The sequence below is a fragment of the Dromaius novaehollandiae genome, chromosome 12 (genome assembly GCF_036370855.1).
Source record: "Dromaius novaehollandiae isolate bDroNov1 chromosome 12, bDroNov1.hap1, whole genome shotgun sequence".
NCBI classification, from domain to species: Eukaryota; Metazoa; Chordata; class Aves; order Casuariiformes; family Dromaiidae; genus Dromaius; species Dromaius novaehollandiae.
Window position 1 is genome coordinate 8,474,826 of NC_088109.1, and position 27,621 is coordinate 8,502,446.

At 45.2% G+C, this 27,621-nt stretch overlaps 1 protein-coding gene across 4 annotated transcripts in view; it reads left to right on the forward strand.

Moving 5' to 3' along the window:
* The window catches only part of FBLN2 (fibulin 2), a 106,500-nt gene that overhangs the window by 23,062 nt on the left and 55,817 nt on the right, over positions 1 to 27,621 (forward strand). For all 4 annotated transcript variants that reach the window (XM_064518869.1, XM_026099556.2, XM_026099555.2 and 1 more), the window contains exon 2: positions 4,226 to 5,674. In XM_064518869.1, coding sequence (XP_064374939.1) covers positions 4,336 to 5,674 — 1,339 coding nt within the window. In that variant the 5' untranslated portion in view covers positions 4,226 to 4,335. The remainder of the gene's footprint in view (positions 1 to 4,225; positions 5,675 to 27,621) is intronic.

Below are 27,621 nucleotides of genomic sequence, written 5' to 3' on the forward strand. Positions count from 1 at the left end.
GCAAAGGGCAATTTGGTGAGGAATTAAGAGGTAGAACAGAGAAAAGAATAGTTACATCTAAACCTGTTTGCACAGATCTGCAGCCGGCTAAGCAGCTGATAGATCTTCAAAGCAGGACTTCAGTGGAGTCTTGTGCAGGTGTCCTCTGCGCTGGGATGAATTTGTTCTATTTCTTGCTTTTTGTTTGTAAATGACTGTCTCTTTCTTCAGTGAACATTTGAAAGAATGCTCTTGATCCTGCGGTATCTTTTTTTACACATGCACACCTTCTGTAGTTGTTCTGCGGACCCTGGGAAAGGCTATGTTCCTATGAAGCCTTTGAGGGAAAGCGCCTCTTGTCACCTCTGGTCACCTAGAATAAGCTTTCCAGTTCAGAGCTGAAGTGAAACCATCTGGAAAGAAATCTCCCAATAAAATACTCTTCTTAGTTTAAAGAAGTTGCACATTTCTAATGTCTATATGTTGTATGGGAACACACTGGTTTCATCAGTATTTTCAAGTAATACAGCTGAACTGTTTTAATCAAGTCAACATTCTTCCTTTTGACTTTATGTTATGGCTTTGATTGAAGTAAATCAGTTTCTGAGTATATTGTTTTGCAAAAAATGTCAGAATTTATAACTTTTTGGCCCAAAGTTGAATCTAAATAAGCATTTTGAAATCTTGTTTTCTTTTCCACCCATGTCCCCCACCAGGAGACAGGAACATGGTGTGTTTCAGGCAGTGCTGGTTATAGTTTTGATGGTGCTGTTGTTAGCTTTTGATCTCCTGTCATGTAGATACCAGTGGCATTTGCAATGTAATTCTTGCATTCTTATTTCCTGTTCTGTGAAGATGTGCGCCTGCACTTCATGTTCATTTGGACTCTTGCTTTTTGGAGCTGGTCTGCCATAAGATCTTTGCTTTGCCTTTCCTAGGAATCTTTTATAAAAGAAGGACCTGAGAAGCAAGGAACTTCCTTGTGGTTTGATCATCCTCTTTTACTGCTGATTTAACTCGCAGGTTTACTTCTGTTGACTTTGAGGGACTTAGTCCTGACTGGGAGCGCTGGCTTTCCCTTGCCTGGGTACTCCTGCTTCCTCAGCACCCTCTGTGTGCATGTGGCTCGCAGCAGCTACTTTGGCTGCCCCATGCAACCCCACCGAAGCCAATGGGGTTAGCACTGGGTATAAACCAGAGCAGGATGTGCAGCAGAGCAGGTTAGCAGATTCTGCAAAAGACATAAATTGAAGGCTTCTGGGTCATGAAGCAATGCATGAGGCTTGGGTGAGACTTGGGTTACCTTGCTACAGAGTTCCAAAAAACTCTCAACAGAGCCTTTGAAAGACCTTTATTTTAGATGTGTGGGGCTTAATCTGTTGTGACATCCTACCCAACTGTGTAGCAAAAGTCAATGAAATTAATAAGACTTGCTGAAGGACAGAGTTGGGAGTAAACAGACCTGATTCTCATTTAGGTGAAGCCCTTGATTATTGTCCCAGTTATGTAAAAAGACATTGAAGAAAATACTAAAATAGTTAATGAAAACAAATTATTGCAGTAATACTGATGTCAAGTCCTCATCCTCCAGAGATGGTGCATTTTTCCCAGTTGATATGGATATCTTTATTTGACAGCTTTTGGTGCCATTAACATGTAAATTAGCTGTTGTCTTCACAGCATCGTTTCAGCATCCAGGAAGGGTTTAGGGCTAGAGGCACTTGGACATCAGCTGCATGGGCCGGGCTGGGCACGCACGCTCCATTTGGAGGGACATGTTTTCTCAGTAGGACTTACAGTTGTGTCTGCGGGCTTCATTCAGAGCTGCTTTACTCTGTTCCTAAAGCAGCAACAGCTTCTTTGTTTGGCAAGTTTATGAGTTGGGGCAGGGGGGAGCAATGGATGTGGGGAACAGATGGAGAAAGCACAGGGAAAATGCGATGGTTTGAAGGAATAAAAAGAGATACTTTAGTTAGAATTATTACAGCAGAAACAAGATGCCTCTAATGAAAGAAAGTGAACCTGTTGATATGGAAGTTTGTGGTGGTGTTGAGCAAAAAGGGATTTATGCAGATTTTGGCCTTTGTTTGGGGTAGGTAGCTCAAGAACCTGAATGTCTGGAGGTGGAAATGATCAAAAGAGGAGGAGTGCAGAGGGGCTGAGTAAGGCGTTGGGCGGAAAGTATGAAAGGTGGAGAGCAGGGAGAGGGCTCGCTGCGGGAGAGGGGCCGTGAGCCCCCTGCCCTCCACGGGCTGGCTCCAGACCGCCGGGGAAGGCCGAGCCGCAGGGAGGGAGCGGCAGGGCAGAGCCGTGCGTGGCTGCCGCCCACAGCGCCCCGGCCACCACCGCGCTTGGCTGCAAAGGGACATCCATGTGCTGCAGCGTTATAGCCAGGAGGGGCCAACGGGAGGGCCCGGTGGCCAAGTGGACTGGGAGAGCCCTGCAGCAGTAGCTGATTTTTAATTGTCCTTCCATTCATTATTCCCCAGCTACAGCTATGTGATAAATTACAAATTTGGATTACCTGGGAAAGCTGCTGACAGCAGGATGAATTATAAATTCCCAGGCTGGATTCTTAAGAATTAATTTCAGCACCATGTATTGAAAATTCTTCTTCGCACTATATATACTCTCATTTTGAGAGTAGTTACGAAAAAATGAGATTCTTCCAAGTCATCAGTGTACTTTCTGACACTTTTATTTTTCATTCAGTTGGTGTCTTTTAGCATATTGAACTAATACACAAATGTAGTTTTTTACTACTAATTTGAGTAAGAATTATATCTTACTGCATAACGTACTGAAGTAATTCAAATTCCAGTGCTGAACTGTGGAAATACTTAGTACAGTGTGTTCATATCTTATCAGAACAGGCACGCTTTCCCCACATCCTGGCCCCTTTCCAGCAGTGCCTGAGCAGACTTGCTGGAAGCCGGGGCTGAATGGGAGAAGTAATCTTTCTGAATGGGCTTTCTGGCAGGGTTCCTGTTTCATGTGTGCTTCATTGTTCTTGGTGATGGGAGTACATTGCGCCCCACAGATAAATGTTTTAGGGTCTTTATTTTTTGGTGATGGGAGGGGTTCTGGAAAAATAATCAGACTGCTAATTCTATAAAACTAAAGGCAGACTTTATTCTGTTTTATCTACTTTTCCATGTTAGTTGTGTAGTTGTTTGAGCCTGCTTTTATATGAGAATAGCTGATTTGCTTTAACTCTTAAACTTTTCTATGGTCAAAGGGCTTAGTAATTAAAAAGCAAACAACTTTTCCTCAACACATTTTAACAAAGATCAATTATCCCATCTTTTTATACATATTCTGTTCACAGTGGAGTAATTCACTATAAAATAACATTAATGCTGTAAAAATAAAATATATGGTTGCCAGTGGTTGCAGGTCCTCAGCTGGTGTAAATGTCCATGGTGTGAATGGTTGTAGCTCCAGTGTATTTGAGGTTGATCCTCCTCTAAGTTAGGAGTCTTCCACGGAACGGTGCCAGTTGCTGTGAGCTGAGGATCTGGCCTCTAATGTCTATTACAAGATAACTGATGTGATTACTCTGTGGTTAAAGATCATATCGTAGAAAGATGTTCCATTTTAGCATTGCTGGGGCAAACATACAAGTGTTAAGGCCAAATGCTAAAATGCAAAAGGTTGCTAAATGGGGGAAGAAGGCAGAAGAAAACCCCTCTTAGTATGAGTTAATATGTGTACAGACAAATTCTCAAGTCTCAAGGCAAAGTTTTGGCCAGGAAAAATCTTCAATGTTTGGGTCTTTGTAATTAAAGATCCCAATAAAGATTAAGATATTTAATCTTTATTTATAGATATTTAAACTTGCATCTTCAGAGGAAGAATTGTGTATTTGCTTATTATCTGCCAAAAAGATCGATCTCTTTGTTAGCAAGAAAGAATGATGGACAAAAAGGCATTGAAGTATAAAGGCCTTCTTTATATATGTGTGTGTGTGTGTGTATATATATATATATATATATATATATATGTATAGTGAAGAGATTTAAAAAAGAACAGTCACAGTCTGCCTTTCTTTTAAAAAATAGGTGTTGGGGTGGGGGGAAGCATGCAACTCCAAACTTAATGCCTACAATGCTTGGAAGACATTATGATTAATTTTGTACTTGGGTTTCCAGATGTTGGATTTCATCCCAACTCTTAAAGACCTCTGATGTTTAACAGGATATGTGCTGAATATAGTCTTTAACAGAGTTTTCTTTCATAACTCTAGGATCTGTGAAAAAAGGTAATTCGGATTTGAAGCTGAATCTACAGCCTTCTAGAAACAAAAGCCCTTAGGTGTGCAAGTTTGGACTGGAGCCGTATCTGTTTAGGAAGACTATGGATGGGCACCAGCTCTCCCAGCTGAGCTGCTTGAGTGCTGTCCTCCTCGTGCTGCTCTGGACCAGCAGCTCCTGGGCCCAGAAGGACTGCACGGGCGCCGAGTGCCAGCCCCTGGAGAACTGCATCGAAGAAGTGCTGGAGCCGGGGGCGTGCTGTGCCACGTGTCTGCAGCACGGCTGCACCTGCGAGGGCTACCAGTACTACGACTGTGTCAACGTGGGCTTTATCAATGGCAAAGTGCCTGAAGGGCAGTCTTACTTCGTGGACTTTGGGAGCACCGAGTGCTCGTGCCCCAAGGGAGGAGGCAAGATCAGCTGCCAGTTCATGCTGTGCCCAGAGTTGCCCCCAAACTGCATAGATGCCGTGGTGCCAGCTGATGGGTGCCCGCAGTGTGGGAGGATAGGTTGCCTCCATGAAGGCCAGAAGTATGTAGCAGGCCACACGTTCCACATGCCTCCGTGTAAGGTTTGCCACTGTCCCAACGCTGGCGGGGAGCTGATGTGCTACCAGCTTCCAGACTGCAATACGTTCGCCTTAAACACTGCCAGTCCCATAGATGCTGAAGAGAATGAACCGGAGAGGCACTACGACGACCCGTACAGCTACGACCAGGAGGCACCAGAAGGAGACAACACCCAGGTGGAGTCTCCAAAGAAGTACAGGAGCTATTCGTCCCATCTAGAGCAAGAGAGCATCAGCCAAGAGCAAAGCGAGGATTACGACTACCTGCCGGTCAGCGTTGCTCCTTCATCTCTGGCTCAAGCTGATCCATACGCTGAGGAAACTGCAGCAACGCCCACCACGCCAACGCCTAAGCTCCCTTCTGAGGTTAGCAGTGCCACGGAAGGAAGTGAGCGAAGGAGGGTGCCCCGCACCACTGCAGCATCCCCCGCGCGAGTGACAAGTAAGGAAGCCCCAGTAACCACCAGTGCTCCTCAGGAGCACACCACACCTCCCCCTGGGACGCCTAAGCACTCGGGAGAGCTGGAGAGGAGACCAAAGGGGAAGCAAGGGGACAAAGAGAGGAATGAACAAGAAAGAGCCCCCCACTCCAAAACAAAAAAGCATGCACGGAAAGAGGACCCTGGGAACAGCATGCATCTGGGCTTGAAAGAGGTGAATTTAACAGAGCCGGGTTGGTCAAAATCTGCCCGTGAAACGCACGAAGGAAATGCTTTCCCTAAGGTAAAGTTCAGTGCAACAACCTCTCCCCCTGTTGCCTTAAAGGAAGACCATAGTCAATCATCCCAAAAGCAGTCGCAGACGCTTTTTCGTTACCATCCCGAGGAAGATGGGGACCCCAACTCCATCCATGCTGCTCCCAGGTTACCAGAAGGTAAGGCCTGTTTCCAGTGTACATGTCTTGATAACGTTCATTCATAATAATGTTGGTACAGATCCATGGCTCTTCTCTTCCTACTGCTCCACATGGGCTTGAAATCAAACACGTTACCTTCTTTCTCCTTTTTCAGCAGCAGATGTTCGTTGCTTTGTGTTTCATTTGACAAGATACCCTTTAACTATTGCCTATCTTTGATTTCTTAGACTGTGGGCAGTGTTTTCTGGTGTTTTAACTTTGTTTCAGATGATGAATTGTTAAAATCAGATCTTTTTCTTCCTTTGCTTCCTCCTCTTCATCTTACTATACAGAAAAGGAATTTGGTTTAATTAGTTATCTGCTTAGATCCTCTGGTTACCAACTGAATGGAATCGTACTTGTAACTTTTGCCTTTGTTAGGTGAGGAGGTGAAAATGTTGTGCTTCTAATAGACAATGCGGATTCTGCAAAAATCTTATCCTGTGGCTGAAACGCTGCCTAAGCCCACTAGTTCAGTAGCTTGATCGATATGTTGAAATATCACTGGGAGTTGTAGGGAGAAAAAGTACTGCCTCTTGCTTTGTATTTTCTGGGGGCTGAAAGTTTATCATCTTTATCAACAAGCATGGCAAGTGTGAATATTTCTTCTCTGCCTCTGGATTCCTCTTGACATCTGTGGTAAACGTTGATTATAAGCTTTATGCAGTGCTCATTACAGTAATGAATGCAAACTTCATCGCTATAAATTAGCACATATACAGCTCATATTTCCAATTCGTCTTTCATCAAATCAAGAGTAATATCTCCTTCTTCAAGATGTGGCACAAAATGTTCTCATGAGGCTCAGATGTATAATACTTGCAGTATGAGTAGAGAATACTGATTACTCCCTAGACAGTGACATTTCTTCCTGTGTTATCTAGGTAGCCCTTATGCAACTTGAGCTACCTAGTCCACCTACTCGAGAACTTTAAGGGAGCTAGGAAGAGGTTGCATTAGGAGAAGGAGGAGCTGAGGCCTGACATGAAGAGCACTTCATGACTGTTTCCCAAATAAAAGGTGTACGAGATCCCTGAATAGAGACCGTAGCCTTTTTTTTCCTGCATGCTTCTCTGTGTTTTTATTGTAAATGTTGACTTTGCAGGTAGTGATAGCAGCCATAATCTGAGTCAGGCCTTGATTCCTCATATTACTGAAACAATATTTCAAAGACCAGTCTTACCCAAAGCGCGTCACTGCACGGAAGCCGTGTGCCAGGCTGCCTCCTGGAAAGCGGTGTTAACGCACCGAAGTGAGAAGACATTACGTGAGCGCACGTGCCAATTGCGGAGGGATGCCATTAGAAGATGCAGACTTTCAGAAATGATTTGACAGATAGTTTGTGTGCTCCAAGTGCTTCCTCCGTGCTACCTTCTCTTCATAGGTGCCTGTTTTATTTTACTTCTAGCTCTTTTTGTTACATGAAAGGCAAATACATTAGAGGTGACTGGCTGATTATGCAAGGGGAGGAGTAAAACAGATTGTCGAGTGTTCTAATTTGTGCAGCCTGAATGTGGTCTGTTCATCTGAATAACATCCTAATTTTCTTTGTGCAAATGCAAGTGGCAAAAAGCATCCGCCTACACGGGGCACTGACTTCACCTGTAGTCAGATTTTACACTGCTCAGTTTTACCATGGGATTTAAGTTTAAGGCACTTTCCTTAAATTTGATTCAGCCTACCAAAAAGTCTGATCTGAGCTGTGCATCAAGGCTGTGTGTTATACTTGGAGCTGAGTTAGGTTAATAAGCAATAATCTGTTTTCTGATGTAACTTAAAAAAAAAAACCTCTTTAAAACTATTTAAAATTGTCATTTTTTCTCTCAAAAAGGAGAGATGAGTGCAACATCCTGAAATTTTCTTGTAGAGGATCTAAGAAAGCCTATCGGGGTGAAAGTGTTTGGCAGCAGAGCTAACTGCCACATCTGGAGTCTGCTCAGCGTCCGTTCAGCCTGTGATCCCTGCTCAGGAACTGCTTGGCTGATGCAGGACTAGTCGTCTGGATTAGGTTGGGATGCCTGTTGGACGGGAGCAAAATGTGATGGATGTCATGCCAGGCACGAATTGTCTAGCTTGGAGAACAGGCTTGGAAATCACTGGGTGCCATTTTTGCCCTAACAGATATATATTTTTCCCCCCTCTCAATACTAATTTCTAAATGAAAATAAGGAGCCCTTGGGAGCACAGCCCTCTCCGCTTAATTGCAGGCGATGCAACGCTGACGTTGCTGGTGCTGTGCTTGGCCCAAAGAGCTGTTGCACGTCCGGGGAGCAGAGCCGGTGTCCTCCCGGCACGTTAATCCCGCCGCGGCCGTTCCCTGAGCTGGCACCAGGCCAGGCCGCCTGTGCCGGCTGCGTCTGCTCCGCATTTCCCCATGGTGATAGGTGGTGTTAGCAGATTTTTACGGATACCGTAAAAGAACTACAGAACCTTTCCAAAAATTAGGAATCTCTCTTGACATGGCTAATGCCTGGGGACTGCTGTATTTTTTGTTGTGCTTCTGTTGTTGTTTGTTTAATTGATGTGGTCGTGACTCGTGTGAGTAGATCCATATTTTTCAAGTAATAAAACACACACATCTTCTGTCTCTTCGGTGACTCCTCGGCTGGTGATAAAGGGAAGGGATAGTGAAGACGTTACTCAGACTTGAAAGAAAAATTAGTTTTGCCTATGGGTATAGAATGGAAACATAATTTTTGTAGGTGTAAAATGGCATAATCAAACCAAATAATGTCTTGTCTCCTCTCAAGAATCAGCAGCATAATGTGAGCTGCCGCAGTCCCATCACCGCTAACACCTGCGAGACCGTTTAGCTGGTGCTGGGTGCAGCCGCTGCCGCTGGCGCGTGGTGACGTGGGTCCCGGCTCCTCCAGCCGCGGTCGCCTCGGAGAGTGGGGCCGGGTTAGCCGCTTGCTTGGTTTTTCTGCACTTAACTGAATTTTCCTGTTATTCTCATCAGTATGTGTACAGTGGATAGATTTTCTTTGTTTATTTTAGGTTTTCCTTCCTGGAAACTATCGATACAGTTCTTAATGTTTCGGCTTAATTACTTTTTTTTTTTTTCCTCCCTGGGAACACAAATTTATTTAGGTTTCTGAGTCACTGAGAGATACGTTTTTGCAAGTACAGGGACATTCTAGACATTCTACATATTTTATTCTCCAGCCTTTCTTTTTTTCTTTTTTCTCCCACACCCAGACTTTAGAAACATATAGGAGGCTTCACAGAAACATTTGCTGCCACTAAAAATTCAGGGCTGAGCCTGAGATAGATGACTGTTGCCCTCGGCAGCAGTGGAAAGCATTCGTTCTTCCTATTAACTGTATCCTGGCACCAGCACTCAGTTGTGGCTGGTTCCCTAATGCCTTTGGTTAAAAACTTGGCTTCGTTACGTATGTTTTGTGTATCCCACTTTGGTTTTATACGTAGTTTAGTTTTCGCCCCCTGCATCTCCGCAGCCTCGTACGTAACGTGGTGGCGGAAGCGCCGTGGCGTGCCTCGGTGCCGAGGAAGGGCTGGTGCTGGGCTGTGGCGCTGGTTCTCCTCGCGCGCCGTCGTCCTTGGGCCGCCTCGCAGGGCAGCTCCCCGGGCCGCCGAGAGCCTCCCTGGGGGCCGCTTCCAGCTGCGCGTGCGAGGGGAGGCAGTGCCTCCCCGGGTAAAAGCCGCAGCTGTGGCTAGGCACAAACATGAAACGCGATCTGATATTCCACCGTGCTTCACAGCAGCCGGCTAAGAGGAGCGACCCAGCAGCCTCCCCGCGTGGCGCTGGGGCGTCCGGCCGCGTGGCGCTGGGGCGTCCGGTGCTCCTGCAGAGCCGGGCTCGGGCTGCCGGGGCGTCCCGCTCCCGGAGGGAGGAGGCTTCCCGTGCCGGGGTCTCGCCCGCGGTGCCGCGGGAGCGGCAGGGTGCTGCGGCGGAGATGGGCAGGCTGCCAGAAACGGGGGTGAGCTGGCGGCTCTGGGAACGGGTTTGCCTGGACCTGTAGAGGCTTCCCTAGCAGATGCTCATCAGTCCATTCCTAAAGCAAGAGCGAGTGTGAAGCAGAAGTAATTACTTGCTGAGAAAGTGTAAATTAATTATTTTTACCAGGGGAAGGGATGAGATTGATGGAGACCATCTCCTTTATACAGTCTCTTCCAAACGTTGGTCTAGTCCTGTCCCTTACTGCGGGAACGAGCAACAGAGGGAGTCTTAATTTCTATTCCTTCATCTTAAAAAAACCTTGAACAGCAGAGGGATGAATAAAACATCTTAAAAGATCTTACTGTCAGGTTTTATTACTATTTTCGCACTTGTTTTCATTTCCCTGTGCTCTGCCAGGAGAGTGCTCTTTCCTGGATGAATGCAGCTCAGGTAGCGAGCGGCCTCGTCGCGGACGGTTGATGATTTGCTTTCTTGTTGTGTCAGACTGAACAGCAGCTTGCATCTCGCTGGAGCCCTGGTGTGACAGAGTGGAGGTGTTTTTCCACTTAAAAAAGAAAAATCATCACTTCTTGTGGATGAGTTTATCATGGTCTTTTCCAGGGGTGAGGATAAGTGCTCTCCACCTGAAGTAAATTGCAGCAAGTAAATAGTTGCGAGGGGAGATCAGTGGACGGGGAAGTGGCAGTGACCGCGTGTGACTCCTGATGAGGTGGGAGGTGCTGGGAGGTGCTCTGTGCAGCTTCCAAGGATGTAGCTGAGATTTTAACCATCCCATCTGCTGCACGTTTGCTGAGATGTTAAGACTGACAAAAAAACATGACCTTGAATTTCCTAACTGAAGCAGGAGAGGCAAAAAGAGGTCCCATTAAGCAGAAGCTGCAGCGAAGGTTTCTCAGACTTTCCCTGGACGTACAGGCCTTTCACCCCTGCTGTTGCCATCGGTAAAACAAAGCAAAGATGAGAAAATGTTGTGGGCAGTGCCTCAGAAATACCCTATTGGAATTACTTGTATTTTGTGTTTTTAAGTGAGGTGTTCTTTCCCATTTGCTTGAATGACCTCAGCTTACTCCTGTGCTGTCTACTGAGTCACGGTTGTCTGTGCGACAGGAAGGAATGAGGACTGACCCCTCAAACTAGGAGAACGGAGGAATGAAAATAAACGTCACAGGAGACTGGAGGGGAAAGAAAAGCCGTCTGGGCCCGCGGGTGGGAGTCCGAACACATGGCAGTCGCAGGTGACACCCTTCGGTTGTCTCTTTGGTAGCTAAAGTTTTGCAATAAGTAAGTTGTTAGAGGAAAATAGCATGAATGGGTGTCTGAGACGGGCTGAGATACAAGGAAAGTTAAGCAAATTGCTTGGCAGAAATCAGCTGCCTCCTCCTAGCTCAGGTCTCGCTGAGAGGTTTTCTCAGGGCGCTTGATCCCGCTGCTGCAGGTCGGCCCAGCGCTGCCAGCTTTCCAGCCGGCGGGTTTGCAGCCCGCCTTCAAAGCTGTGCGCTCCGCGTTTGGGCCATCGCTCTCGGCAGGGACCCGCCTAACGAGCCCTCGTCACACCGGCTCTGCTCCCTTCACCGTGGGCTGTACCTGTTGCTCTCCCTGGTCCCTGCAGAGACCGTCAGCAGAACCAGAGTGTCGTGCTTAGGGTGCTGTTTGCTCCTCAGCCAGCCATGGTACAGAGTGTTTTGGAGGGGTCGCTGCATATCAAACCAGGATCTCATGATCTTTAGGTGGAGGAAAATAATTTAGAGGATTTTTTTTCTTAAAGCCGTGAAGGTCTGCCAAGCGGTGAATGCACTAGCATGGCATGCAGAATACCGAGTTTTGGCAGTTACGCACCGAGTTTTGGGGAGCTCCATGCTCTGCCAAATACTGGCTGTATAACCTGTCTTAGTGAGATGCATGCAGGGTTGGTTTTTTGTTTTTTGTTTGTTTGTTTTCTAAAAAGCCTAAGCAACTTGGAGAAATCCTCACGTCTCGAGGTCTTTTCTTTCTCAACCCCAGGACACAGAGGTGTTTGAGAACGTGGGTCTCCGTCTCCTTGTGTAACCTGTAAAATGGGGATGACAGCTCCTCCCTTCGGCGGGGTGTCACGGCTGCGCTGGGGATTGCCGGGGACCCTGGGAGGAAGGTGGGTGTGCGGTACCCGGTGGGACCAACGTGCGGTGCCTCCCTTCCGATCCTGGCACTCTTACCTCCAACAAATACACTCGCAGGAGCAGGGTCTCTCCCCAGCACCTGGTGCCAGGGTGCGGTGCAGACGGCTTTCCCATCCGCTGAGGTGGATGTGCCTTTTCCCCAGCGAATCCTTTCCACTGCAGCACAACAGCATTACTCATGCAGTTGGCTGGAGCGGTTTTTTTATGAGGAAATTCATTGTGGTCAGCGTTGGCACCAAGGCGACCTGCAGAAAATGTTTTAAGACACAGTGAAACAGGATGAAACGCTCGCGCCCGGCCAGGAGCGATGCGGCAGCAGCGTCGTGTCCCGTCCCGCGGGGGAGAGCGCGGCCCCCCCGGCCTGCTGCCGCTCGCGCCATGGAAAGACGCGGTCTCTGCGGGCCGGGTTTTCCACTGGGTCCGGGGATGCAGCCTGGGATTTTCAGACATCCTTAATTTCATGGGATCCTGGGTACCAGGAGGGTTCGTTTAAATTCTGTGTGTTGAAATAACCAATTCAGCTGAAGTTGGGATCTAACCTGTGGTGGCACCATTAAACATCCCCGGGCAGCGAAACGCTTTGGAAATCTGTTCTGCATGCCCATTCTGCAGAGGTGAACGTCCTCTTTTGCAAAAAGTGTGCTTCATCCATAGTTTGCAAGCGGAACATTTGATCTTGAATCTGAAATTAAAACACGATGGAGACAAACTATGGAAATAAGGTGATGGTTTTTTTGTATGGATGAATTAACCACTTGAGAAGACTAGGCTGTTGAGCTTGTTAGGTTTCTCAGGGAAGTTGCATTTGCTGCTTGTTTATAGTATATATCAGAGAGTTTTTTTGCATGCATGTCCGATACTTCTTAGGGAAGCAGAATGTAAATGAGACCTCTTTGCTGTGGTGTTTGTAGTGTTATAGTCAATCACTGAGGAATTAAAAATGACCCCAAGTATAATTCCTTGTTAGAGACAGGCAAACATAAGTAGTAATTTGTGATCCAGATTTTGTGAGACAATAACCTTTAGAGCAGTTTCAAATACGTAGGCCAAATAAACTCAGCTTTCTAGCATATGCTTACTCATAAACAGAGTTGTTATTGCATTACCAGGGGCCTCACAGAGAGCAGCATCTCTTACCTCGTAGGGATTCTTAGGTAACAAGCCAGTAGTAATTGTAATTTTATAAAGATCCCCTTATATATGAGCAGGTTTTATGTTTTACTGAGTATTTCCAGCCTGTCCGCACTGTGCCTGAGATGACCAATTCCCTTCCAAAGCCACCAGCAAATCCTAAAACACCAGCCCAAAGCACTGGTGTCCCTGGCACTAAGCCACAGGCTGAGGGAAGGATGGAGGGGGGAAAAAAGCGAGCAGGTTGTCGCTGGGAAGCACTGCAGGTTGTCGCTGGGAAGCGCTGCAGGTTGTCGCTGGGAAGCACTGCAGGTTGTCCCCTTTGCTCTTTCGCTGCGTGCAGAGCGGCCGCGACTCCCCCGACCACAGCGCAGCGAGTGACTGTGCAAGCAGCGATGCTGCAGAGCCTTTGGGCAGGCGCTCCGTGGTGCATCCCGGCAGCGGGGCCGCGACTGCCTCGCCAGCCCCTCCGCGACCTGCTCGTGCGGGGCACAGCTCTGAGAGCGACTCGCCGAGCCCCGGCGTACACCGAGCAAGGAGCAATTCGGAAAAACGCACCGAACAATAACGCCCTCTCCCTCATTGCTATGTGTGCTGGTTGCTTTTCTGCTGCTTTTTTGAGCCATAGGGATGCGGATTGTGTTCACAAGGGCTCAGAGTTGTTTGACCGCAGTTTTGAATTACTAAGTACTAAAATAAATGTTTATGGCTCCAACAACTCTGGGATTAAAATCTATTAACAGTATAAACAGTTACATGAAAGGCGAGGATTTACATTGGTAACTTTTTTAAGATGTCATGAAAGTTGGTGTTCTTGCAAACTGTTGATCTGTGTGTATAATATGCATCTTAAAAAAAATAATGAAAATCATCAACTGAAAGCTTGCAGCCTCAGCGTTACCATTCGGGTGGAATGCTATTGCTTGCATTTCCAGTGACCCATGCTGCATGGGATACAGTGCACTGGTATGCAGGGTTATTTATATGCCTTTCCATTAAGGCTGTATGAACTGGGCACATGAATATGTTTGAATGATAAGTAAGGTAAGTGCTTAGGATGAGCCTTATTTTGCATGAGGTCGCTATTTAGGCTTTTTTTTTTCAAGAAGAAGAAGAATTTGCATCTTCTGCCCTGTGCTGATGGCCATCTGCACCCTTGCCCTCCCTGCTTTCTTTGGCTGCCAGTGGACCTCAGACTGGATTTTCCTCCTCCTCCTTTTCCGTAGCACGCGAGGAGCCAACTTTATGGGTTGGGGCAAAGCAGGCAGATAAGGAAATGTGTCCTTTGGCTTGAAGTCAGCACCCAAGGGCATGCTGACAGCAGCGGGTCAGAGGCTGAGCGGCAGCCCCTGACGGCCGTGGCAGCTGTTGGTGGCCGCAGCCCTGCTCGGGGACACTGCAGCCTGGCATCTGCCACCAGCGATGAGGGACCAGCGCAGGGACTGCTCTGGGAGGGCTGCAGACAAGGAAGGGAGGAGAAGTGCCTCCAGCAGTGATGGGAAGGTCAGCAGGTCACCAGAAATCAAATAAACTAAAAAGGCAAGTACAGGCTGGTCAGTGAGTGCCACGGAGAAGGGAGAGACGGGTCCCAGGTGTAAAGAACCAGCATTTTCCAAGGGCATCGTACATAGCCCAAGAAATTTTAAGACAATTTTCCCCAATATATCCCAGTTTTAATATTTCACCAGTATGCTCTTAGTGTATTGGCTGGGGTGATAAGCTCAAGAGCACTGTCTGAGGGCTACAGTCTGGCACTGAGCCATAATAGCAATCGCCCTCTCCATGAATTCCCAGCGAGCAGTAACTTCAGTTGGTTTTGGTAGAGGGGAGTTGGAGTCTGACTGCAGCTGACTCGTATGCACAGAATAAAACTGAGAAGAAAATGAACGAGCATTTGTAACAAGAACATCTGGCTGTACTTCATTTTCCTTTTCTTCGCACCCCTCTGTTATTTATATGTTCGTTTCTGTTAGAGTTGTGAAGTAACACTGTATGTACTACTTACTAGAATCATTTTCTGAGCACGCGTTAAAATGATTTATGTTGTAGGGTTGCACATCTTATATAAAGTGAAACATCAAAAATATTTGTTGAATTTATATTCTGATTGAGACATCTTACAGGGACTTTGGAAACAAATTATATTTTGCCACCAATGCTTTGTAATATAGAATTTGTCATACTTGATGCCAAACCTGCTGTGTGCCGATAGCACGTGGCAACTGCAAGAGAAGTTCCAGAAAGCAAGAAAACCTTTGCTTCCATGGGGAATAGAATTTCCTGCAAAAGAAAAGCATGTCATCTTCTGCAGCTCACTTGGCAGCAAAAAGGAATGGGACTGTGTGCCTGAAATGTTTTTTTTTTTCAGGGAAGGAGAAGGTATCTGGAAGACTGTTGTTGAAACTTTTCTAGTTCATCATTGAGAGGCAAGTTAATTACTGAAAACATCTCCTAAATTAAAACATGACTTGCTATATACAATAATCATTTTCTACAACTCTTTCCATAAGATTAAAGTGCTATTTTCCATTGAATAAGCAGAATGGGAAACTTTCAGCTAATCTAATGATGTTTAAGGAATCTTTATTTATTAATAATGATTCTGAGAAATCATTAGGAGGAGAACTTTTAAATCAAAGTATTAAGTCAATCCATCATCTATCTCCTTGGTAGCCTGGAAAACCTTACACACACGGACCAGCTCTGCCAAATGCTTTGAGTAACTTGCATGTTGGTAGCTGTTTCTCCCTAATGATCAAGAAAGTCCTATTGCAATTCCTCAGATACGTCTATAAAACATCGTGTTTATGGTCCATAAACAGCTGAAGATTAGTACAGTTTTCCCTCTATCCCAGGCTTCTTCCTTTGTAATTTGCATTAATTTTCATTGTCTTGGAATTGCCTTGCATGAAACTACTCATAGTCTTCATTTCCTGATTCGTAGTATTCCAGCCAAATGATTTGGGAAGATATTTGCTCTGAGGAACTGTTTTTCATTGACGATAACTTACACTTAAGTAATGTCTCATGTATTAATGATAAAATTTGTAATTTTACTGGTTCTGAATCAAAGCTGATAAAAATTATCTTAACTCATGGCACTGAAATCAAAAGAGAAACCTAGCAGACATCAGTTATGGCTAGGTTTATATTAGGAGGTTAAATAAATGTTTAACTTCAGTTATCAGCATGGGTTGAACATAGTTACAAACCAGTTGTGATTTTGCTTGTTTCTTTAACTAAGAAAGATTGGAGAGAAATATGTAAGGTTTCCAAAACCTTGTACACAGGTCTCAGAAGTTTGGGTTGTTGCATTAACTAGTGGATGTTGGCCTTGGAAAATGGGTCTTGGAAATATGGTCTTGAAAAATGGGCCGTTGCCTTGCTGAAGGTTTGGCCCCGGGAAGTCCTCCTTCCCCCCCGCCTGTGCTCCTTCCCGGTCCTGCTTGGCCCTGGGGGCAATTGCAGCCGGTTTGCAGCGTGGCCTTGACACGGGACCTGCCAAGGGCCACCCAGAGACTCACCAGCTTCGGCATAGGGGAAAACTAACATGGTGAGATGGAAAAGAGTTGTACTACTGCTTTCTTTATTGTTCTTGGCAGATTCAACCAACCGGTTAAAACGAGTAGAAGCTTTTGGAGTCAACCTTCGCCTTTCTTTGCGTCCTGTTCGCCGTGCTCTACAGGAGCACGAAACTAGTTCAGCGTGAATAATTCAGTATCCGGAAAAATTCTGGTAAATGGCAGAGAGGAGGCCAGTTCAGGCTTCTTATTCACACTCCCATCCATGTATCAAGGTTAAACAACTTAAGCACTCTGGGTTTGAAGGCTGAATTAACCTGGGGTTGATTTACCCTCCAGTTCTGAGCCCCAGGACCCGCAGCAAGCGGCAGCCTTGCAGCGTGCTAGCGGAGTCCGGCCAAGCAAGCAGCACGTGCACGAGGTAACAGCACTGACTGCAAAGGCAGGATGCTTCAGCAGCACTGCTCTTTGTCTGTGCCCCTTTAAACTATGGGATCTGACCTTTATTGGGTAATATGAAAGTCCCATTTTGGTGTGGTGGAGCAGCTTTATACAGTCTTGCAATCTGACCCTGATATTTCAATGATATTGTTCACTGTTACTCAGGCTTTAAATGGAGACAGTAACATTTCTTGAAACAAGACTTCAAAGGTTAAATCCTGTCCAGTCAATGCCATATTAACCCCGCTGGTTCCAGTAGGGCATACACTCATTTTGGCTCTATTCCTTCCTCCCATTTTACTGTAAAATGGTAATGGGCAAGTGTTAAACATTAGAAATTCTAAAAATTAAATGGTATCTTTGTGGAAGTACTACTTACATTTCACATTGCGTAGTGGTGAACATAAAGCAGTTGGTCTCACTTTACGAGGCTTTCTTCGCAGTAACACAAATCTGATTTGTCTGTCTCTGTTATGTTTTTCTGTCAGACTCAAATTCTTCTCCCAGATCTTGCAGTTAATTTATAGTAAATGAATACCTCATAAAATGCAGAATCATTATACAGATACGTTAGTATAGCTGTTTGTCTTTTTATTTGTAAATTCCACAAATTAAATGTCTGGGCAATGGATGTTTGTGGAGATGCAGTCGATAGCACCGGGTGAGCGTGCAGCGAGACGCGGAGCTGAGCGTCGCGAGTGAGCCCCTCTCGGAGCGACGGGCAGGGGAGGCTCCGTGCCTGCGGGTTTGGCACTGTGAACCACTTTCCTGTGGAAAGAAAAAGCAGGGGTTTATCGCTGAATATGCTTCCCCCACCCATGCTGGTATAACTGAACTGAGGCTCAGACCATGCGCTTCGTGTCTGACATAGAAAAGTCCTGACTCACCCAGGAGTTAATCATGTGCCTGACCACAAGTATATGGATTGTGGTCAGTTTTTGCAGATGAATATGGCTCTATTTGTCAGACATTGAAGAGACACCAATTAATTATTCCAGTACTCTGTAAATCCAGAGCAACTGCATTATCTCTTAAATGTGTTAGCCTGCGAATCTTCTCTGTGTACTGCCTTCGTACGAGGTCAGGATATTGCTGTTCTTGGAGAAATTCTTGGCTTAGCTTGATGCAATTACAACACAGCTAGGCCTTGGTACCAGTGAAGAAATGTTCACAGCACTTTCATATTTGATGTTCTTTAATGCCAAGAAACAAATACATATATGCATGCTGCAAGATTAAGGAATTAGTTCATTTCCTAGAAGGCCAGAGGACTACACCCTGCTGAAGAGATGCTGGAGTCTATTCTCAAGCATAAAATTGTTGTTTTAAAACTGGCTTGTTTGTTTTGGCTAGCTGTTTGCTGCCACCTTGCTGAGATTTTTCTTTTGCTTCTTGAATCTGCTCCAGAACATGGAAACTGCCAAAGCTGATGACAAGTAATAAAGAGCAAGTGTTGTTGCCCGTGCAAGGAGAACACAGGTTGGCAATAATTATTAAGGTGACTGCTATCTCTGGTGTCGTAACCCGAGGCTTACTCAGTCCCGTGGGCATGTGTGGCCATCCCTGTGCGCTCTCCAGGAGCGGAGAGCAGACTGTCCTCTTCCATCATCTGCCTCTCTTTCTGCTGCTGTGCTAGAGCTGCCCGTGCCTGTGGCACAGCACAGGCTTGTTCAGCAGTGCCTAGCATGTGACCAAAAGGGTAAAGTCCAGGCTTTATCTGTTCCCCGCCTTGCTCTAATTAGGAGAAGATGACTCTGTATGCAGGCTCCTGCGAGCCAGCCCCCAGGCTGCAATGTGCGTGTGTAGCTGATGGAGGGTAAGGAGGCGCCTGTACCCACACGCGTAGATGTGCAGCCTGGGCCATAATCGTGAATTTAAAGTTGGTGCTCATTACAGAATTTGCACACAGAGCGCATGCAGGATGAACGTGTAAAACCAGCCAACACTGCTATCCAAACTGCGTGCGACTGCTGGGTGTTTTACACCTCGCCGAAGATGCAGAGCAGCTGCCGGCTGTGTACTGGGGAGCCATGTGGTGAGAGTGGACAACGGCTTCATCTTGTTTGCCCTCTTCTTTTATTCTTCCCAGGTACTAAGGGTTAGTTACTGACTTTGCAAACTGCTGAGCAACTTCAAGTGACTTGTATATATTAAAAAAAAAAACAAACCTCAGTCTGACACGAAAATACTACCTAATCTGTTCACTGAATCAGTCAGGCAAGAAGGGGGGAGTTAGCTCTCTGCTAGTGATGGCCACTAGCCACAATTTATGCAACTCAGAAGTTTTGTAAGCAGGAGTTCATAACTGGAAGGATCACTCCATTGGTTTGCATGGTGCTGTAGGAGCACTCTTTAGCTGAGTATAAAGACTTAACTTTAATAGATATATGGGCAATTTAATCGTGCTGAAGTGTGTAGTGCTGCAGAGGTTCCCCAGAGGTTTGGCCACTGGAGGCCAAGCCGTACCGTAAGGTGTCACCAGGGACACAAGAGGCCTGTGCTTGGGTAACTGAGTGGAGCCCCAAGACTCAAAGTCCTCAGAGTAATGTCAAAATCCTCAGAGTAATGCAATGGAGGCCCCGGGGTGCAAAACCAAGCACACCCCTGGGCTTCCGCAGGTGCACCCCTAACTGCGGCCTGAGGACAAGGGTGAGTATGTAAGCGGACTTCACCTGGTTTCATGGTCAATGCAACATTTCTCACGCCTCAGACTTGCCTGGCTTTTTCTTCCTTAACTGTCTGTCACGAAAAGTGATTAATCTGAAAAATTTCTGCCTTTCGTAGCAAATATTGTTCAGAACTGGAAAAAAGTGAAAATCTAGTATGTGGTAGTTGTTCTTGAAGCGTTCTGCCACGCGTGCTTGCAAGGAAGGCTAATAAACACCTTTCTGTACTCCCAGTGTGGAAATGTATCCCTTGGACTTCATCTTCAAAATTAAGGGAGGAGTGTTGCCAAATCTTACGCCTTATTCCAAATAATCTGATATTTGAGGTGATTTGTAAGGTTCCATCTCCCGGAGTCATCTGGCTGCCCAAAATATCAGCTTACGTTTGAGTGATTAAAAAAAGGCAAGGAGAGCCGTAAGCTTTTCCTTAAAGAGAAAAGCTACATTTAAAGTCTTTAGAAAACCCGCTCTGTTAACAGATGGCAAATTAAAAGCCCTCCGACGCGTCCGTATTTTGGCTGGTTTTGGAACCTGGCCGTGATGTGGGGCCGGCGGCTTTCGGAGCAGGCAGAGCTGCCTAGCCAGCCGCTTGCCTGCTCAAGCCCCGTTTCTTCCTCGTTGCTGCCCTTTTCTTTGGCAAGCGCCCCAGTTAGCCTTGAGGCAAGAGCTGCGTTCGCAGGAAGGTCGCCGGGGCAAGTGGCACCTGACGGGAGACCAGGCAAGTCCAGAGAGCGGGAGAGAAACGAAGGCGTTTCCCTTGCACGGACCCACAGACACCGCTAAAGAGGGAAAACAGCCTGGCTGAAGTTTCAGCAAGGGAAAGGAGTTCAGCGGACAGGTACGCCCGACTCCACTGCGCACCGTGAGCCGTTCGACGAGTGGGCGGTGGGGTGGGCTTGGGTGTTTTTCTCTTTCCCTTTCAACCTGAAGGCGGCTGAATTGGAATGGTTTAAAATAGTATCACCGTTGCCATGGAAACCTGTCTAAATTGAAAATAGAGGTCTGGACTGAGCCTCGAGTCTGTCCGCCAAAGCAAAACTTGGACCCGAGTGATGAAACCTGAGTGGGTTTGAAGAGTCATGCTGAAGCCTGCCTTGCCACGGCCGGTGATTCAGCCGCGCTGCGGAGCACGCCGATGTGCTTGACGTCACCCAGCAGCTACTGCAAGTGTTCGCATTGGCCTGGAGACGCTGGGAAGGGAAAAAATCCTTCAGGCTTCAAGGTTTTCCTCCTTTTTTTCCCCAGGAGGTCTGCAGAACTCGGAAAAATGCCATGGAATGCTGCTTTCCTGGGAATGGATTTGGTTTTTATTTTTTAAATGTTACTGTGCAACAAAGTAGAAGCAAATTTGAAGTAGTTCAGCTGGATAAAAGCATCCTATTAAGGTAAACTCAGTTTATTTTGTCCCGGGAATGTGGGGCAAATGTGTGTCTAATTACAGATAAGGCAACGAAGCCTTTCATCTTCTTTCAGTGTAAAAGAATCTGCAAATAAAGTCGAAACATGAAAATGTTTTGGTGAAATGAGACAAAGGCCTTTTCAAGGATTTGTTTATCGCACTTCGGGGAACTGGAAATGTTTTGTCCTGTGCTGCTTTGTGGGTGGCATTGGATGTATGAGGACAATTACAGCTGACACTTGAAATCCTTCACTTTGAGATAAAAATCTGTGGTTCTGCCTTCAGAGATTTCTGGTTTCATCTGTCTGTTTGTAGATGGGGAGGGCAAATCAGTGCTGGTCCCATGAAGATGATGGAGCCGCGCAGAGTACATCCGTGGCGTCTGGCCTGGGAAGTGCATACTTAGCATGGTGTCGTATTTCCTCTCCAGTTTCTTACTCCGTAGGTGGCAGAGAATTAGTGCTTAATTACTTGCAGGCTACGGACAACAACCGACCCCCCTAAACTGTTTACATTTCTGAATAAGGCTGGAGCTGAGCATTCCTTGTGGTTCAGTCGTTCCCAAACTCTATGGAGGACCTTATAGTGCTTGTTTATCTTTTATACTGTATATTGGGATACATGTTTGTTTCCAAAGGACTTGTAGCTATTAAAAAAAACCAAAACCAACTCATGCACGTCTATACCAGATTAGGTGTGATAAAACCAATTGATACCATTCAGCTTCTCAGCCAGGTGAAAGGCACCTTCTGTCGTTTGTGAGGTTTGTGCAATTCGGGGCGTTTAACTGAACAGAAAATCAGATCCAGATCTTAGAGGTGGAGCTGGAGCTCTGGCCTTGCCTGGCTACGAGGAATTACAGCTAACAAACATCACTTGAATAAAACATTAATTTCCCATTGAACGACATTATGTTGCTGTGATAATTGTTCCTGTTTTGAGTAATCCTCGTTTCCTGCCTATCTTTGGTGACTCATCGCAGCAGAGATCTCGTCCGTTCTGCTTTGCAGATGCTCTCGAGCTGTCTATTCCTGATCTGACTCAGCTCCTTTATCGTCAGCATCTTTCTCATTGATATTGTTCTGTAAAAACATATGCCTTGCTAAAGACTTCATTCTCCTTCCAGTGTAAAAACGGTTGGCACTGCTGGCTACAATTTTAAATTTAACTCATGTTTTAAGAAAGTTGTAGGCTTAAAATTCGTATGCTGTGTTCTCAGGCTATCTCAAAGCTTGCATCTGAGACGTCCCAATTGCAAAAATGTTTGCTTGAATCCGTATCTCTATCTTTAATAGGAACAAAACTTTCTTCCTTTCAGATTTTTTGTGAGTAGTTTGCTTGTGTTATAAATTCCCAATGTGATCTCTGCATGCTATAACTTGGATTAAGCTTTATTCTGAGGGATTGGTGGTGGACGGCTGGTGCACGGGTCGTTATGGACGGCATGGCACACATCACCTTTGTAACAAGACTGGGGATTCTGCTACTAGAGTTGGTATGTAGATGCAAAGCTTTAAGAAAGCCGATTTGTGAGCGGTGTGCTAAGTGACAAAAACACCGGATTCGAAGAAATCCTTGTTGGATGTCAGGGTTAGAGCACTATCCCTCTGGAGGGTCGCGCGCCTGCCTGCAGGATGCTGCAGGGCGTCGAAGCCCGGTGCGCTCGGGGGCACGGCATGGCCGCGGGCAAGCTCGCGTGCCCAGGCGTTGGTGACCCTGCCGGGCTCGTCCGCGCTGGGCCGTGCTGCCGAGCGCTTCTGACTCCCGCTGTGCAGCTGGGCGAAAGCAGCGGAGCTGGCAGATGTCAAGGGTATAACTCGCCTTAGAATTACCCAGCTGTACGCAGGCATTTAAGACTTGCCTCTGCAGTTAATTTAAGGCTATAATAATAAATATTTGATCCTGAAATATTACCAAAAGTTTTGGGCAGGAGAGCTGTGGCTGGTGGTGATACAAAGAGGAAGGCGAGGCCTCTTGCTCAAGTGTGACCTTCCTCTTTCCCTGGTATTTCTGCTGCACGTCACTCCGGGTTACTGCTCGGGATGCTCACCGTCCAGCGTGTTAGTAGCGCAGAGTTGTAGAGTAAGCTTAATTTCCTTTTTATAAACCACCCTCATGCCCTGCCATCAAAATCAAATCTGGCATTTAATGGAGAGTGTATTGCAGTGAATAAATAATCTGTTTGGCTTTTCTAGGACTTTAGATACTTGAGATGTGCACTCAGAATTGGCACTCCTGTTTTACCTGTTGGAGGACTCCTGTTGTCATTGGTGCTGCAAGGTGATTTCTAGGGTATATTCGTATGTGATTCACAGTGGAAGCTCTTAATTTACTTCTAATTGACTTTCTCGCTGTTAGTATTGTTGGCAGTTATTCATGCTTCTTAGATCATGTTTGGGTAAAGGGTTTTTTCCATATTGAAGACACATCCTAGTATTAAAAGCTGCACACTGATAACAGCTTTCGCTTAACAGGAGATGATACAGGGAGAAGTTCTGGGATAGTGCCATGTTTCATACATTCCTTTAGATATATCTGTTATTTGAGGTGGTTACCTCAGCTGTCAGTCTGTCAAGATTACGTAAAGTTTTTAAATTATCTCCTCTTCCTATGGCCAAAAAATGATTCAGTTCTCTCAGTTATTGTATTACCTCAAGCTCCTGGTATTTATTACGCATGCAATCAAGAAATTAAGAGTGTGAGGCTTGTGAAGATTTCTCTAGTGGCATTTAGTAACTATCTGTTTGCTAGTCATTTGGTTCAACAGGAAGAAAAATTTATTTTTGAACTGCCTTTTAATGAGCAGATAAACAGGTTTCTATATCCCTCTCAAGCTTTGGGTTGTCACTTCATGGCTGCGTTTACAAATGTAATGGATTTATCATCTCTCCCATGTGTAGCAGGCGGTTGTGGGTAGCTTCCATCGTTTTTGAAGTATCTCGATTTAAATACCTCCGTTAAATAAAAGGAAAATAAGGAACTTTCTTATGGAGGGTCTCTCTTTACTTCATATTTGATCCTTGATAGAGTTGCTGCAGGTAGAATGAAGACATAGTTGTTTCCCACCTCTATGGATATCTGTGCTTTGTTTTTGTCATTATTTTCCAACTGGCAGAGATGGTCACGTAAGAGAATTTGGGTACACCTTTGTTTTCTGAAGCTACATTTATCATAAGGACTTCGAACTCGTTTGTCCCTGGGACCTGCCTTGAAGAGCTCAGCTCCGCCGAGCCAATGGTGGGAGCCAGGAGCTTTGGGTCTGCAGCGAGGTTCTGGCGAGCCTTGGGCCGGTCCTCCCGGGGGCACGGCAGTCAGGGCGCTCTTCTTCTGGAGCACTTGTTGGAGCTTCATACCTTTGGTATCACTGTCTGTCTGTCAGCTTCAACTAAAGTTTGTCTAACAACTTAAAAATTTTATGAGATTGGAGACTGTTAGAGAGTGGAGTCATGTAACAAGGCGCTCTGTCAGGCACTTCGTTATGACGTGAGGTCTGAAGGCGAATAAGCCGAAAGAACAGATGAGAATCGCTATGTGATTCCAGTAGGGTCCCATTACAGCATTGAGGGTTTTTTTCTTTATTTAATTAGGAATTAAATTAAAAAATACTGCCAATGAAGTCTGTCGATGACATGCAAGCTGAGGGGCTGATGAGTAACAAGGAGGCCAGCGCAGGATTGCTGGTACTTTAGTATGGTCCAATATGAAGTCATTCATCTAGGCTCTCCTCAGTCAGGAGAAAAAAGGGAAAAGCTAACTCTACCTTTTTTACAGTCTGGCAAAGCAAACGGTTTCAAAGCTTTAAGCCTCAGCATCATGCAGGGCTTAAGGCTGCCATGAGGCTCGCAGAATAAAGACTGGGGTGATCAGAGATGTACTCCACATCCGCACTTCAACTTTCATGGGTACTTATTCATTACAGCCTAATTGCTGGTCTTCCAACGAGCAATTATTGTACACAGAATGACTTGCAGGTACTGTGTTAGGATAAACAGCATCGTTCCCTGTGGGTATGGAGCCCACTTCTGTCATTTGTAGATTGTGAAATCCCATGGAAAAAAGAAGAAAACAAGCCTTGTTTTAAGGTAACAGAAATAGGTAATTGCTTATTCATCTCTGTTTTGCGCATGTTGGTATATTCTGGATAGTAAATGCTCGGATATTTTTAAACAAACACAGGTTAGCAAGTAAAGTGTGGGGGATTTTTGGTGAATATCCTTCTCCAATTCTAAAAATGTCAGAAAGGAACTTAATAGTACATATAGCTCGTACTTTTTGTTGGCTTCTTTCCAAAGCATCACTTTTCTTTTTTTCCGCACTGTGTGCTTTAGTTTGCTCCAATTATGTCTTATTTACAAATTTAATCCTTGGGAATGTCATTCAAAAGCCGTATACATTAAGAAAAGGCAGATATATGCCCTTTGCATTTTTCACGATGTCAGATTAAGCTGTGGAAAGTGCAGTTTTCTGGATCTAATAGGACATATGGACATGGATTAGGGTTTTTTTTGGTTTTGATATTTTTGCTTTTTTCCTGCTGCAATGAACTCTTAACCATGGAAGATGTGTATGTTTCTTTTGTCTGGAGGTAAATCATAGCTTACACAATGCTCATACCTGGCTAGCTTGGCCCAGGTCCCCTTTGGGGGGGGAGCGGGGGGATGGGAATGCCTTACGCAGCTATAGCAAATCAAGTGAAGAAATGCAAAAAGTTTGCACGGACGCCTCGGTTTCAGCAGGGCTGGGGATTATTCGCAAGGAGTACGACTTGGCACCTGTGCAGGCTTGCAGCGTGAGCGTTGGCAGCCTTCGCTTGAGGGAGTGACGTGGAGCAGGAATTTCATCTGAATGTTTTGCCTTGGCCTCGGGAGGAGTCTGTCCCTCTCTGCTGTTGAGGGGTCCAAGGGAGATCAGCCCCGCTGCGCTGTTATCTTTTTGTCGTTTTCCTCATGCCCTGGTTTCCTCAAATCCTGCCAGTTGCAAAAAAAAAAAAAAAAAAAAAAAAAAATTGTTTCATAAAAGATGAGAAACAACATAAACTCTTCTTTTATGGGGGAAGCAGGATTGGGAGGGAGGAATTGCATTGTCTTAGTTCTGGTAAGTGAAGATTAACACTATCAAGGCAAAAGTAAACAGTTATTGTGCATTCCCTTGGATTCTGCTTAAAAAAAAAACTCTATAAAGATGTGTGATGGACCTAGGTTTTCTTCAGAGGCGACAAACGAAGGTAAAATTTTTGTGAGTAAGAGATCTGTATGAAATGAAGATGACCTCAGTGACTTTCTATATAGCATCATAGGTGGGAACAGTACCTCACTTTAGCAGCTGAAGCAGATCTGAAGGCAGAGAGGTGTTTCAAAATATGCATAAAGATTATTAAGAGTTAGACTGCTGGGATTCAAATTTGTGGCCATACTTGAAGGGAAAGTAGCCTCAACTTGAATTCATTCTAATTAGCATCAGGTCAGTCAGTCCTTGCAGTTTATAATAAAAAATATTTGCCAAGAAAGTGGTCACATTGCAGTGGGGACAAATCCTGAGAGAGGCTGAGCACTGTGTCTGTAGTTATAATTGGTAATTGGTTTTTGACTGCTCTTTCTAGCAAATCTTTATCAAATTTGAGATCATCTGCATTCCTTCAACAGTGCTGAATGGATGGTGCTGGGCATATAGTTCGTAAGTTCAACTCCTGCCTTGTTTTCTTATACCAGACTAGATTGTGAAAATATTACCTCAAGAGTTAAAAATGTTAAGTCTTTCTTTTTAGCAAATATCACTGGATGTCAAGCAAACATATCAAATTTAATTGACTTCTTAAACTTATGAAGTGTTTTGGAGCTATTCCATGGAAATAGCATTTAGAAAGTTCTACCTGTCGGTACTGTTTCTGCTGAAGTTGGATTTGTATGTTGTTGGCAGAGAACAGGGCAATTTGGGCTATTGCTGGTCATGGGCTGGTTTTGTCTGAAGCCAGATGTTGACTGTTGGGAGTTAATGTAATCTTCTGTGTTTAAACACCAGTGTATTTTCTTCATTTGCAGTGATTTGTTACATGCCAGCCCACTGTACAGATGTTTTTAAAATAACTCTTTTTATCGTTGATGTTCAGTGACAGTTGATGTCATTGAACTTTTTGTGTCATTAGATGTAAATTGCCACAAAGCTTTGGAAAGCTGGGAGTGACAAAACAATTTCTCCACTTCTAGGCAATTAAGCAAGTAAAATAAGGAAAAATTTGTAGAGAGGAAGAGAAGGTGGAAAGTGAAATTCTGTTCTTCTTTTTACTTTTTTTTTTTAGTGTTTAATATTACTTCCACACTAGATATCTTTAACACACAAATCAAGTGCAGAGAGTTGCACTAATCATTACTTTAACAGATGACGGTGTGGAAAAGTAATTAGCCTTAAATAACAAATTGTTATCCCCTGCCAGGCACTTTTGCTTTATACTTCATATGCTGTAAGTGTAAGTCGTCTTAATATCATTCTGAATTCACAAAACCATTAACTTAGGTTTCCATGTTCTCTCAACTTCTGGAAGTATTATTCATTCAATTATAATGCTAGTAAATTCATGTGCAGACACTGGAGAATAGAAATCATATAAAAGTCAACGAACCACTGCACAGGAGTAAAATCTTTTCCAATTGTATGAATTCAATACAAGTACATTACTTTGATTTCATCCATTGG